Consider the following 15,457-nt stretch of genomic DNA (forward strand, 5'->3'; position numbering starts at 1 on the left):
ACTAAAATAAAAGAAGGAAGTTGCATTTCTTATATTATAGCATACTACTTTCATTCTGATGTTCTATATTAGCTCTACAAAGTTGATGTACATTTAATAGCCTTTGTCAGATGCCGTATCTTTTCTTTATCATTCTTGTACAGTATTCTTATGCATCAGGATTTGCAATAACATAGGCACTAACTACTTCAGCAGTGACTATCACACTTACTTTAAACTGTGTATGACAGATGTGGTCAGGAATGAGTTTGGGATTACTGCAGGTTCTATTTCTGTTTTTAGGCAGTGATATGAGACTCTGATACTTCCAGTGCATCTGAATATACACACCAGACAAATTATAGCTCAAAGATCACTTTCCCTTGTTTTTTTACACCTAAACCACCTTCTGTCCTTTTCAATCACATAATGAGGTTCTGCTCCAGAGAGGAAATTGCTAAGGGTAGTAAAGAAGCTGATCTGCAGTACGTACTTAAAGGGAGTACTTCTGTAGAAAATTTGAGTGTAGGAAAACTTTTTCATTGATAAATGTATAAAATAATGCTAACTTGAGAAAAGGTTTCAATTGCTACTGTAGTTTGTTGGGGTTTTTTAGGTAAGATTATTTCTTATGCAAAAAATGTAACATGTTTCTTCAATCCTAACATAATGTTCTCAACATAAGTCTTATGTTGAGACACCAACTCGAATGCAGAGATAAAAATTCATCTCCCACTACACAGAATTTCTATGTGAACAGACAAATAATTCCTCTCTGTGTATCTCTGTACTTAATTTATAAAATGGGGATAATGGTACACATGCTCAGTGATTTTCTGTCCAGCCAGTTTAGATTTTGCACTTTTCAGGACAGGGACTGTTATTTTTTGCATCTGTAGAGTGAGCTGTATAACAGAGCTGTGATTTCAGTTGTATTTCTGTGTGCTGTCATGATAAAATTAACAGTAGGAAAATGATGACCCAAGGCTAAGTATAGTAGTCATTTATGTTTACGCAGTCATGATACTTCATGGCCACTGTGCAGGGAAATAGGAGAGTAAAATATTACCCACCAGGTAATAGTTCTTTCATCTAATGCTGCATTTATGTGTTCTGCTTAAAAATTCTTGGGGATTTCAATCCTCATAGACTACTTCCCCAAAAAGAATTACCTAAAGACCGAATTATTCTTTCACAACTTCATGCCAGATTTCAGGTCTAATATGCTGCTCCTTTACAGATGTGCAGCTACAATAACAGCAAAAAAATCTTAGGTAGAATCTGGGTGTGGATTAGAGAGTAGAGTTTTGACCTTAGGTCTAACCCAATCTTCTCTTTCATGAAGACTCCTTTTCCAAGAATGGGTGGCATGGAGAAAGTACTTATGTAGTCTTTGCATGACATAGAGTTACAGGCTATGTGGCCTTTTTGTACATAAGCAGGTTGTAAGTGGTGTTGGTCTAAAGAGGGAGGAGGAAAAGATGGAGAGTTTTGCAGGTTCTCTGAAGGAGGTTGGTATTTTCTTGTGGGCTGTGGAGATTTGGTGGATCAGGTGTGCTTGTCAGTCCCTTGATTTCTGCATTCATATCATATATAAATTTATCTTCAGTGTGAAATTACTAGTTGGCACTGAAAAATAGGCTGGTCTGTTGCAATTGGAGATCTAATGCACAAACACAGGTAAACATTATGACTAGAGTAAAACATCTTAAACTAGGTCATGTTGATGCTGCCACCCAGAGAATTAGTTCTGTGCAGTTACATTGTTCCTCTGCTTGTCTTGTGTTGGTATTGATGATTTTTGCAGTGAGGCAGATGAAGGAGCTGACGTAGCTGAAAGCTAACCACAGCAAAAGCCTATATACCAATTCCCTGATACAATTTCCCCAACAGCAGCCTCTCTGATGGTGTCAGTGTGTGAGAGATAAGAAGGGTCACCTAGTAGGGCCGGCGGTGTTTTTGGAAGTAGCCTTCCTTTAGACTGGTTTAAGATGCAGCCAAAACTAGCAGGCACTGAAGTAGATTTGATATGGTGGGAATTGCACTGTTTTTGTTGTTTTGTCTTGCATTCATCTCCTTTTGTTGCTGCAGTTCATGCAGACTCCATATCACTGTGGACTACGAGACTGTGTTCACCTTGTTTGTCTCCCTACTTGTTCTTCTCCTAAGAGGGGGGTGCATACTAACAAACTATTAATACAAAGTCAATTTTTTTTAGATAAAATATCGAGGAGAGGGTGAACAATTCAAATCAGTCTTTCAATGGGATGTAAGGTCCAGAGAAATTGAAGCTGCCTATAAAGCCCAACAACTGGCCACCCAGGTAAGCAATATCCCTCAAGTCTCCAAGCCACTAGCCTGCAGAAGACCAAGGATTAGCATTGGCAGTCCTGATTGTTAGGGTTTTCTTCACAGCATTTCAATGCTAAAAAAGCCATTGCTTCTCATTTAGCTAAACTTTTCAAGGCAGCGTAGCTTGATTATATCTTAGGGTGCAAGAATCAGAAGATGAGGATGGAAGAGTGTATCTATACAGTTAGCTGTTTGGACTGCTGCATGTGCAGCCATACTCACCATGTCTTCTTTCTGCTGATACTGAAGCTTCACAACAAGTGGTCTCATTCCCAAGGGGAATTATTTGAGCTTCACTCCAGGATCCTAGATCCTGACATCTTGCTGTCTGTTCTTGTTATACAAGCTCTGCCCTGGTATTCTGAAGGTATATGGAGGTAGGCCTTGTGCTGTACGTCTGCAGAGAGTAAATTTCACTTCCACAGCATTGTGTGTGTTTTCTTTTTTTTCTGTCAGATCAACTGTTTGTGTATTAAAACACGGGTGAAGATTGGTAGTTATTTAATTTTTGTTTTGTAGAATGCTTACTATGCTGCCTATGAGGAGGGAAAATCGTGGTACTCAGGAACCATTCCAGATCCTGAGATGGTCAGGATAACACAGGCACAGAAGACTCTGAGTGATGTAAGTGGGCTGATGTTTGGAACAGCTTTATTTTCATGGGCTATCGTATTCTGAAGACTTACCAGTGCATCAAAGCCAACCTTTGGTAAGATGTTACCAAAGGAGAGACTGACATGTTTACTTCTGTCAATAACAATATTTAACCATGTAAGTGATTAAAGTCACATAACAATGCTGTTACCCATCCTGGAAATCATACATTTATATATTTATGTAATTGAGAAGCACTTCAACTACTGACCAATGATATCTGAGGTGACCTTGATTATATCCTGATCTAGCAGGCAGTGGTGTTTCCCTCAGTAGACCAGAACTCATGAAGGAAAATGTGTCTTACTTTCCATAGGGTAGACCTTTCATTGACTGTATTTCCATGACTGAAGAAAATAACTTCTGAATTTTGACTGGTTGTCTATGCCTATACAATGGGTTAGTGACTCAGTCAACATAGGCAATTAATTAGATAATTGATATGAATGGGTAATGTTTTCTGTTGTATGTAGGAAATGTTTCTACCTAACAAACTTATAAGGTATAAGTTCTTTAATTCATTTACTTTTAAATAAAATGATACATACCTTTAGGAAGCAGGCATTAAAAGAGGAATCACATTAAACTACAGTGGGTTCTTCTGTAACAACAAAACAAAAAATGTTCATTTTCTAGTTTCAATATACAGAAGAATATGAGCCACGGAGAGGCAAAGGCAGCTTTCCCGCTATGATCACTCCAGGTTATCAGGTTGCTAAGAGAGCCACCCAACTAAGCAGTAATGTAAGTTGCAGTTTTTTTAATTGTATGTTAGACTTCTGAATTTGGAGAATTCTGTGTTTAGGCCATTCACTTTAGACCTTAGGTTCTATGATGAATATTTGTTGGAGTGTTAATTCTACAAAGTGAGAAAACTTTAACATGATCCAGGAAACAGGGTTAACAAACTACTTGGCTTGGAAAGACAATCATATAGTATAAATGGCAATATAGATATTTCCTGAAAGATGTAGCAACTTTTGCTGTAATATATCACAACCTGAAAGAGATTGTGAACCACTCTAAAATGTTTATTTAATTCATTACCTTTATTTTCACTTTATGGCTTTATTAATCTATTTATTTACATCTGATGATTTTTGCTTTCTTTATAATTTGAAGTTAAAAATTATAATATTGAATAAAAATACTGTAATATTGAATTTAATTCATATACAAGCTACTTTAAATATATACACAGAAGATTGCTTATTTATAAAAATAACAATTCAACTGAAAAAGATCAAGTAAAAATAAATCCCGTAGAAATGATTTTGAAGTATTGCATTGTTTTCTGTAAACACTGCCTACATTGTCATTGCAGTATGATCTTAGCGTTTTGGGCCATTACTGACTATTCTCATAATATTTTAATCAAATATATGACTCACGTAAATCTAGTATAATTTGAAAATTTGATTATCTTGGTCCATTTCTGTCTGCTTCTGGCATTCACTTTAAGGAAATATATAAATATACTGATAGCTTGACTATAGAGTCGGGAGCATCATGACTACTGTTGCTCATTTTTTTTGAAGCCTTCTGATAGAAAATGCATATTTGCTGCTTATTGTTTGTAATATGTATTTTATATGTTTTCTTCCTCAGGTAGAATATAAGCGGGGACATGAAGAGAGAGTTTCGAAGTTCACCTCTGTTGTGGACACTCCAGATATACTTCATGCAAAGGTTGGAGGACAGCTTTCAAGTGATGTAAGTGAAACAAAATAGGTTGACCTGTTTTTGAATCTGCAAGTGGCTCTTAGGACATTTATAAATCACTTAAAAATATGAACATAAAGAAAAGTAAAAAATCAATATTTGAAAGGCAGACTCTTGAAACATGTATGACCTTAAAATATTCTTGATACATTTTACCATTAAGTATTTAAAACTTCCAATTATAAATACCATATTCAGTTCTAGGCCATTTTAGGGACTAGCTGGCTGTCAGAACTGAAGGCAGAGAACTTGTCTGTTCTATAGCCACCAACTGGCTGCCATGCAAAGTAAAGAAGGAAGCTGCCTGACTCTAATATTAATACAGCAAGCATTGTGCAGAAAACTTTAGTATTTCCTTTAAACAACTGTGATGCATCCTATACCCTGAATGAGCCACAGAGGTCCTGCAGAAGATAGGCGATCATGTGGTTAAAGACTACATTGTAAAGCATACACACAAAGGAGGTAAAAACAGACTTCATGGTTTGTCTTCCTTTTGGCAGACGACAGCCATTGAATGCCTGACTTTGCAACTTTAAGAATTGATTATGTGTGTAATTAAGATACATTTGATCTAATTACTCCTGAATTGTCTTGGATTTTTACAGTTGAAATACACAGAAGACTTTGAAGAACGGAAAGGGAAAGGCAGCTTTCCTGCTATGATCACTCCAGCTTATCAAATAGCCAAGAGAGCAAATGAATTAGCCAGCGATGTAAGTGTCCAAAGCAAAGTCTCTTTTTGGGAAGAAAAGAATTAATTCTCACACAAATTTTGGATTAAAATGTTTACAGGCAGAAATTCCATGAGCATTGTGGCATTATGCTAGCAGTGCACTTCATACACAGATTTTCAAGTGATTGTCTTTTGCAGGGACAAAGTTGAGGTTTATGCACAAAGAGAAAATTAGGTGTTTTATTTGTGAATCAACACTGTGGATTTTTGTGGGCAAAAGTGTCCCCTTTATTCAGCCTCCTGTTGCATATAACTGAGAAGGAAGACAATAAGGAGTCAGCTGGAGGTCTTTGATTTCATTCTGCCCAACCCAGTATGAGTTAGAGGGGCTGAAGTGCAGCTCTAATTTACACAACCACAATATTCTGGGTGACCTTGTATCAGGGGAGGGCTGTGTTTGCAGAGCTCTGCTTTGCTGTGACTTTCCATGCTCCCAGTGGGTCCTTAAAGTTCATTCTCCTATTCCTTCTTTTGTGATGTTCCAGGATGAGGCTTTTATGAAAGTAGCTTCTTGAATAGCAATTATATATACAAAGTATATACACACACACAAACACATGCATACATTTGACATAGATAAAAATTTATAAAATATAACTTTCTATTCCATTCATTTTACTCTCCTTAATGGTTTTTGTTTTTTTTTTTTAAACTCCTTGGTGTACTGATCTTTATTGGCTTTCGTTTCCTCTCCAAACATAACAAAACCACAACACCCCTGTATTCTTTAAAAAGCATAGTAACAGGACATCAGTATTTCTTCAAAATGTACAGTTAATTGTATTTTGTCATCGGAGACTGAAAGGAAAACTCTTTTTGTTGGAGAAGATAACATATTGTGCTAACTCAAATGGAAGTGAATTTAAAACATTATTAAGAGTCATTGAGGAAAATAAGAAGAGATCTGTAATTCTGAAGGCAAAAGCAACTGACTCTAAAACATTTAAATGTTTTTGTTTGCCTTTGATCTGTGGAAAACCCTTCATTTATGTCAGCAAACACACATGGTGATTAAAGGGCAGCATCAGGTTATAGGCATTATTTAGACTTCAGCAAAGGTAGTGTAAAACTTGATCTAAACTTGAAGGCTGATTGCCTAAATTCCCTTGATCATTGGGGATATCAGCATCTTTCAGAAACAAGCCCCTTTACTAATGGTGTCCAGATGACCCTGTGGTAAAAAAAGTGCTCTGTGGTAACCATGAATTTACTTTACAATCAGTTCTATTTTTTGAACCTTCTGGAGCATCAGAGATTAGCCACTGACAAGCAGAGGGTACTGAACACGCTGAACTACTAGTCCTGGTTGAACTGGCAAGTCCCATGTTCCTAATGTATTATTAAAAAGTACACCACAATTTTTGTTTTTATATCTTCAAGTGGCATATTTGACTTCTGTAGATTGGTGGCAATGGGAATTTTGACAACCTTTTATTGTCAACATGTGCATATTGTTGATTATTATTTGTTATGCAGTATCTGTGTACCAGACTAAACACATCGAGATTATTATTTTCCTTTTCTTTTTTTCCTGCTAGGTAAAGTATCATCAAAGATATGAAAAAGAGATCAAGGGAAAAGCCAGTCATACAGCTGGAACAGATGTTACTTTTGCAAGAGAAAATGTAGATCAATATGGCCAGGTATGCAACATCTGAGAGATACCCATGCTGATGTTGTTTGTTACTATGGCTGATTGCTCAAGACTTTAGAAACTGCAGTGAGGCCTATTTTCACTTTGCTTTCCTGTATGAGAAAGCAAGGTCTTGAAGGAAAAGATGGTGTGCAACAGCACCATGCTCTGAATGTGTAATATATTTGGCATTGGCACTTATAGCATGAGACTACAAGATGCATGCACTGTCACTGCATGATGCTTATGGTAGCGTCATTCCGAAAGGTAAGCCTTACCTTGGCAAATTTTATCTCTGTACATGTATGCACTATATGTTTCTATTGTGGTGTTGTTACGTATCACACTGAAATGTGTTTACTTGTGGAAACTTTCCCATTCCATGAGAAAGAAAATGTAAATTCAGTTAGGAGCTTTGCAGCTCTAAATATGTGCAAGTGGCACTGAAGATCATACACAATCTCTTAGATTTCAGCTCTTCCACAAAAGTGGTATTGTAAGCTTGACAAGTTGTAGTTCTGCATTTGTAGAACCTAATAGGCTTTAGTTCTGTTTTGGTCTGTGGCATTCGTTTTGCTTTTATTTCATTTTTAAGGGAATGCAATTATTTTTGTGGTCTCCCAAAATGCATCCAAAGTTCTATTCCAATTAAGTTAAGGAAATAGTACAGCTAAATAGAATTGAATACAGCTAAAGGGAATTTGAAAGGAATTGAATAGTGTTTTTGTATAAACAAAACTGTAGGTTTAGTCCTAGGTTTTTCATCCTAACTCCTCATGAGACCCATATACTTTGGAGAAATGAAGGAACAGGGAATATATTATCCTAAGATATTTGGGAGTTTTACATTTCTTCACTTCTGTCCAAACCTACATCTTGTAATGTGTGAAAAGTAAACCATCCTTGAAGAATATGAGTTTAGAATATGTAGCAATGAAGCCTTCAATTAGTTTCTGTCTTTTGAACTGCCACAATTTTTAGTAAGAATAAACAAATAAAATGAATTTGAAAAAGCGCGGATTGCATTTTCAAGCACTGGAATGCTGCTATCTTTAGAATTAATTTAAGGTTTTTTTTCTTTGAAAGTATCTTTGAAACTTCAGTCACAGACTTCAAATTTAATTTGAGTTTTAATCATCATAGATTGGATTCTGATATTTTTATTCAAATAAAATAGAGCCACTGAAATTAATGGATCTTTCTGAGTGAAGCATGACTTAACATGGGTAAAGGGATTAGATTTCTAACTGTCAAGATCGTGAGGGTACATCATATATATAGAGAGATATATATAACATAAGACAATTTAAGGAATCTTACTGTAAAATTCCTGTATGCTGAACACCTGTTTTGTTCATGTTTAAAAATCTTAGAAGTGGCTAAAATTAATTATCTGGAACTTTGAAAATGCTGTTTTGTAATATGAGAAATATTAGAAATGAAATAAAAATGTATTTGAGAAAGTTAGAAGAAAGAAAATGGCAAGTTAGTTGGAAGAATTCAGACTCATGAATGGCATTTTAAAAAACTAACTCAGCTGATTAGTCAAGGATATTTTTTATTTTCTGTGCTTGTTTATAGAATAATTTAGATGCAATAACTATAACTAAATTATACTGTTCACAAACTTATGATATGACCTACCTTATCATGTGACATTTATGGTGCACAAAATGACCTACAATGAATTGTTTTGCATTGAGAAGTCACAAAAGAGATAATCCAAATATTTATAGTCCTTTCTATCTGTACTCTCCATGACATTCTTGACATGCCACACATTCTTTTTTCACTTAAACTGGCTCTTTACTACAAAGGATTTACAACATATTACAGAGAAGGCACATTACACTGTATCTTACTTGTTTGTAAGATCTTGCCATAGAAAGTTTTGGGATGGTCATTGTGTATTACCATTTAAAAAACAGCTCCAGGATTTTGTTATTAAATTATCAAAAGGCTTTTCAAATTGTCAAACATTTACACATAAACTTATCTATAGATAGATTTAAGAGTATTAATTCCGCAACGATTGTTTTTTTAAATCAAGCAAATGGAATTTTGTGATTTTGTTCCCTAAGGAGTTTACCACCTTAATGTCTAGATATTTCTGCTTCATTAATGAATCCCTCTTCAAAATATATCACTGCACTAGAGAAATATTATTTTTGGTCAGTTATGATGTGAGAAATGGCCATGGAGAGATCAAGAGACGTCCATCACATCACAGAGGAAGGTTGACCCTAAGCTAAACTTGGAAAGTTTAAGCAAATCTCCTGGCAGCCCAAACCATTAGATATTTTTATAGTTTTCCAGGGCAACATATATTGACAAAGAGAGGGGCTAGCAGATGTCGTCCGTTAAGAACTGAGGTGAGATTAGAAGGATGTATATCATTGTATTCTTGAATGCTATCTTGACCGTAGCTAATTGCTGCCTAAATTTCTCTTGCAATGAAACACAAGTAATTTTGCAAGCACAGTTAATTTAATGAGTGATTTTATTCTTACAGTTGGTCATTTTATTCTCTTTTTCATAAAAAAAAATACAATGAAACAATGAACTTTCCTACTAACAAGGGCTATGGGGCTTTGTGAAATTGCCCAAGGCCTCACCTGCTTATGTACGATGAGTAAACGCTCTGAATTTTCTTCAGGATTATATGGATGAGTATGAAGAACACAGAGGGAAAGGCAGCTTTCCTGCTATGATCACTCCAGCTTATCAAAATGCCAAGAAAGCAAATGAATTAGCAAGTGATGTAAGTATGAAACCTGAATCAATACAATTAAACAATTAAAAACAGCAGTTTGTCAGAGCGGTGCCTAGAAGGAGAATGCTAAAATTACACTTGAGAAGTAAACAGCAATGACATTTCACTGCATTGCTGGCAACTGGATGGCTCAGGGGATTAATAATATCCATTAATAAAAGGGGACACAGCTTCAACTTGCATGAGGGAGGAGATGGATGTAGCAACTAATGGGGATCCCTACTGTTAGGTTAACCCTCCTGGCAAATCTGCACCTGTATTATTAATGAAACCTTCAACTGCCTTAATCATTCTGTGGACTACTGTGGTATTCCCAGTAGTGAATAAATGGAGGATGAATGAGCTGAACTGGTTTTGCTATTTTGATGTATCATGCCTCTAGCGCAAAGCAAGTCATGTGAAGGAAAAGAAACCATAGAGTACGACACTGTCACTTCACAAGACTGAGCTTATTTCTGGGCTGGAGATTTTTAGGTTTGGGTGGTAAGCTAAAGAATTGGCAAAAAAGGGTGGTGATGTGTGATTCTTGCATGCAGCCCATTGATTAAAGAGCCTCAGTCCTATTTGAGCAGACCGTTTCTAGTAGTGACAAAAAATGGGTCAATCTGTAGGTCACTACCCTGTGGCTTCTGTGAAGGGTTCGTGCGAGTGACAACCTTTGTAGTGTGGACACCTGTCCCCCATGGGGCTATCTGAGCTGATGGGCTCAGTCTGTTCTCTGAGGAGCTAACAGATAGTTGAGTCTTTCAGCTTGTACTAGCCTGGACTAGACACTAGCAGTAAACTAGAGTGAAAGAATCAGTCATATTCTGTTACCTGATCTTATGACTGAGAGAATATAAAAAACTGGAAATCTTCTGTGACCAATCCCTATTTTGATGACAAACTCAGTGATCCCCTGGTTAAACATGAAATATTTAACCTTTACAGATAAAGATGTCAGTTTCAAAGGTTTTCAAAATGCTAATGTTCAGCAGTTTAGTTATTAATTTGTAATACCTGGAGCAAGGAGAAACGTAGGTTCATGGCAGTAACCTTAACACACTAGAGTACTTACCAAGCTGCTTTATATCTTTACAGCCTGAGAAACTGTGTGCAGAGTTGGAAAATAAAATAAAAAACACTTTGCGCTTCAGCACATTTCAAATAATTTGTTATTTTTTTATATTATGAATCAGATTTTTAAAGCAGTAGCACAAGACAAAGAATATAAGCATCTCCTTGTATGCAAGAAATATTGAAATATATTCCCAATAGGATTTTTTCTGGCCAAGTTTGGCAAAAGGCCAATATAAGTATTATCTCTCTTCTCACCCATCCTAACTCAATTTTAGTCAATAACCTGATGTCTAAATTAAATTAACAGATCCCTTATTTCAATATTGATTTGGTAGAAAAATATAATTGTCTTGAAACATTATAAGTGCAAAAAGATATAGCTTTCTCAAAAAGCTGGTTTCTACAAAAGGAAGAGTTTGCAGAGCACTTGATGATTATCTTTAATTCTCTGACTAGAAGTCTAAAATTAAAGTACTGAGAATTAACTTCAGTTACAGAAGAGCACACAAGCTCTAGCCAGTCACTAGCCAAGAATCTGCTAGTTATCTGTTCAAGCTATGAACAACAACCAGTGCTGTTCAATCTATGTAAAAAATGGATTAAAAAAAGTGCTGTCTAGTGAGTGGCTTGGCAGGGATTGTTAGGGCTGTGATTTCATATGTGGTTTATTTCAGGAAGTAACAACTTGCAGTGTTTCAACTTAGGAAGTTCTATTTGCTTATCAAAGCAAGAATAGGAAAAATCTTATACTGACTCATGAAGCCAGTCTAAATAGCCATGGTGAAAAGGTAGACATCTATTTTATAATTTTTCCTACTTCTTTTCAGATAAAATACAAGAAAGATCTTTCCAAGATGAAAGGTGCAGCTCACTTTCACTCCCTAACGGCTGAAGACAACTTAGTCCTTAAACAAGCCCAAAGTGTTAACAAGCTTGTCAGTGAGGTAAGGGGTTGAATCGATCTGTTAGCAAGTTGAGAGCAGCTCATACAAACATTTGTGTCTGATGGGTAAGGACTACAAACATAAAAACCTGTTGTTCTTATTGCCCCGTATGTAACAAAAATGATCTGTGTGTAGCACAGTAACTGGAGAGAAAGGTGGAAGAACAGATCTTCAGGTGCTGTTATCTGGCACTTCCAATGATCTGTATGAAAATACGGGAAATTAACCCCAGAAAAGTAATTCTAATTCTGGCCACATGAAGAATAGAAATCTAAAAAAACCCCCTGAATTGTGCTGTTAATGTGCTGTGAAGTTATAGTCATAAATGTTTTAGGATGACGTGGGTGTGTACCTTAGAGTGTTTCAAAGAAGGTTCTACTGATAATTTAAAAATAACACCAACAGAGCCAAAATTTGTACCATTCTGTTAATGCAGGTTTCTGTTTTCTTCCATCATGTGAAAGACTGTGAGTTACTGATAGTGCATTCTTCTTCTGCTTGGCAAGGGAAGACTGCTAGGGAATTCTCAGTAGATTCTGAATTATTAATTTATTTATAGTGTCATATCAGCTATAAAGCTATTAATAAATGTGAGTTTCTAGAGCTTCCCCATGGCAGTTTAAAAACTTATACTCTTGAGATGTCAAAGTATAAAACCTTCAATAATGAAAAACCCCTGGAAGTACGACTGGAAGGGGCCTCCTGGGCCAATGATTCCTGGTTCCTGCTGTTTCGGCAGAGTATCATATAATCCTCTTCTTCTAATTTCTAACCTACATTTATTCATGTCCACTTTATTACTATTGTGTTTTGTGCCAACATTGCCCTTTATTTTAAAAATTTCTTCTCCCTGTATGATGACCTTTCTGAGATGGTTACAAATGGATACAATTTTCTTCTCTCTGCCTTTGTTTTGCTAGACTAAGCAAGCCAAATTCTTCTCATCTCTTACAGTCTTTCACTGCAGCTGTTACAGGCTGATTGCACGTTCCTTAAACAGGAATGACTGTAAGAGTACATAAGTTCTTGATGAGGTCTTGCTGGAACCTGGTACATAGCACGCGCACTTCCCAACGCCTGCTCAAAAGTCTCCTCTTGCTCCTGCCTTGGACTGCATTTGCCTTTTTCATGGCTGTGTTACTTTGGCATTTCACCATCTTTCTGTGGTCAGCCTACATACGAATAGTTTTCTCTTTCTTAGCCTTTCCAGGTGATGAGCTCTTATAACTGAAATTTGTATGACTACTCCCTATGTATATTAACCTCTACCTTGCTGCATTTAGTCCCATTTCTATTACCCCTTTTAATATCACCCTCAACGTTCCTACTTCAGAGCAAAGGTACTTAATGAAAATATTAAACCACTTCTGTATTTAAACTTTGAAGAATTCTGCTAGTAAACTTCCCCCTGTTCAATCCTTCCTGTTGAAAAACACCCATTGCTTTTTCTGCTTTCATTTGCTCCACTCACCTCAAAATTCCTTTGTAGATCCTTGTTTTTGTTAATAATTTTCTTCATGGCACTGTCTTATACACTTTGCTGAGATCCAAATGGATGAAATTGATTGCATTTCTTTTGCCTATAAACCAAGAACTGAGTGTATGAAAATCATCTTCATATTAATTTTTATCATATGCCATCTGATGAAAGCCATGTATCAAAATCTCTGAACAGTGGGTCTGGCTAATAAAAAGTGTGCGGAGGAATTTGACAGAGCGGATTAAGGTTTTACAATATCTTTCCCTTGTGCATTTTTGTCACTAAGGTGGAATATAAGAAGGATCTTGGAAACAACAGAGGCTACAGCATGAACTACTGTGATACTCCACAGTTCAAGAATGTGAGCAAGATCTCAAAATTCACCAGTGATGTAAGTTTTCAGTACGTCGTATGTGGCTTGCTTAACCTGGTAGCTTCTGGAATCGCAAGTCATCTGTGTGTGTGTTTCAGATAAGCGTGCGCTGGGAATTTGATTATAACTGATTTTAACACATGTCTGTACAGCACCTATCCTAGTCTGTCCTGATGGATAACTGGGGCTCATTTTATACAGGGTTATGAAAAGAACTATTATGATATGTGGAAGAGAGGTTACTTACAATGGACTGCTAATCTAGACAAGTAGCTGTTGGTTGTTACTGTTATCTATCATAATTATTACTTATTTCATTGTGTATGTCCATTTCCCAACTGGAAAGGTAGGCAGAAGATACTTTACCAGAGTTAATGTCAGAGACGAACATGTTTACTGTGTGAAAGTAATCAATATTAATAATTATACTACTTGTATCTCATGATACTGAAGTATAATTTTGCTTTATACTGCTTGCTACCATTCCCTGAAATCCAGGAGGAGTAAATCTTTTGCCATACCGATGAGATGGTAGAGTGGTTAATTTATCTTGTTGTTGAATTCCCTACTCTGGGCTTGGTGAAAGCTGCACCAAACCAGTCCAGTTTTGGTAGATCATTATCTGTTCATTTGTTAATGTACAAATAATGCTTCCCTGCAACTTCGTTCTAATATTTATTTCTGATGAAATAATATACAGCAATAGAATGCAGAGGTATCTCCTTTATGTGGCATCCAGGTGATCTGCAGAATATGTCAATGACATCTTGTAAAATAGGAAACTCACAGAGGGTTTTAGTTTTTATGTTTTAAAGTACCAAGGTTGTTGTGAGTTTCTGTAGTGGTGCAACACTAGTAGACCACAGCTGTAATAATTTGTCTCACTGCTGTAACATATGGAAACTCGTAGAAAAACTACAAATATTTTCTCAGAGTATTTTTGCTTTTTTTGTACAGCTTAAATACAAAGAAACCTACCAGAACCAGATGAAAGGCCATTATGTAGGTATCGGCATGGACAAGCGAATGCTACATGCCATGAAAGTTGGCAGCTTGGCAAGCAATGTAAGTCTTTTTTAATCACACTTGTATGGTTGTTGCTTTCTTGTCTTTAAGTTTTTCCAGAATTAAGTTGATAGAAAACTTTAGATCATATTGTACTGGGGATCTGAAGGATAGATGTGTTGAGAAGAGAGGAAATTCTGGAAAACCTTTTGTACTGATTTATAGCTCACTGTGTGGAAGAAGTTAAAATAAGCAAATTCAGTGATCTGGCAACACACTGAGCTCCTTCAGTTTTCTTTGACATCAGTAGGATGCTGAAGGTTGCTTGCCACCACCCCCAGGGTCAGACCTTTGCTGAAAAAACAGTCTTTAATGAAGATTTCTGGATTCCAATTTAATTTACTGGGTTAGTCAAGAAGCTATTTCGTTACATACCATTCCTTCGAGTACATTATTTACAAATCTGTAAGAAGCTTGAGAACTAAGCAGAAAGATAAAAGAGATGTGTCATAGGTGGAAGTTAAGTTAATGCTCCCACTGTTGGCATTGGATTAATTGAGGAGCTGAAAAAGAATCAATTAGTGGCTAAACTATGCAAATAATTTCATTTTCTTTGTCACTCATGACATTGAACTTACTTTGTTTCCTGCATTTAATATTAATATTATTGTTTCTCCTTTCCTCTTGACTGATAATTATTCAAACAAATGACAGCTTAAAAAAAAGAATGATTTTTTTTTGTTGTTC

The 15,457-nt window shown here is 36.1% G+C and overlaps 1 protein-coding gene across 2 annotated transcripts in view; it reads left to right on the plus strand.

The window, feature by feature from the left end:
• The window catches only part of NRAP (nebulin related anchoring protein), a 54,149-nt gene that overhangs the window by 2,335 nt on the left and 36,357 nt on the right, over positions 1–15,457 (plus strand). For both annotated transcript variants that reach the window (XM_075504517.1, XM_075504518.1), the window contains exons 4-13: positions 2,198–2,302; positions 2,851–2,955; positions 3,622–3,729; positions 4,594–4,698; positions 5,316–5,423; positions 6,982–7,086; positions 9,733–9,837; positions 11,736–11,852; positions 13,619–13,723; positions 14,663–14,770. In XM_075504517.1, the coding sequence (XP_075360632.1) occupies positions 2,198–2,302; positions 2,851–2,955; positions 3,622–3,729; positions 4,594–4,698; positions 5,316–5,423; positions 6,982–7,086; positions 9,733–9,837; positions 11,736–11,852; positions 13,619–13,723; positions 14,663–14,770 (1,071 nt within the window). The remainder of the gene's footprint in view (positions 1–2,197; positions 2,303–2,850; positions 2,956–3,621; positions 3,730–4,593; positions 4,699–5,315; positions 5,424–6,981; positions 7,087–9,732; positions 9,838–11,735; positions 11,853–13,618; positions 13,724–14,662; positions 14,771–15,457) is intronic.

This window comes from Mycteria americana, chromosome 6 (genome assembly GCF_035582795.1).
Source record: "Mycteria americana isolate JAX WOST 10 ecotype Jacksonville Zoo and Gardens chromosome 6, USCA_MyAme_1.0, whole genome shotgun sequence".
Classification (NCBI taxonomy): Eukaryota; Metazoa; Chordata; class Aves; order Ciconiiformes; family Ciconiidae; genus Mycteria; species Mycteria americana.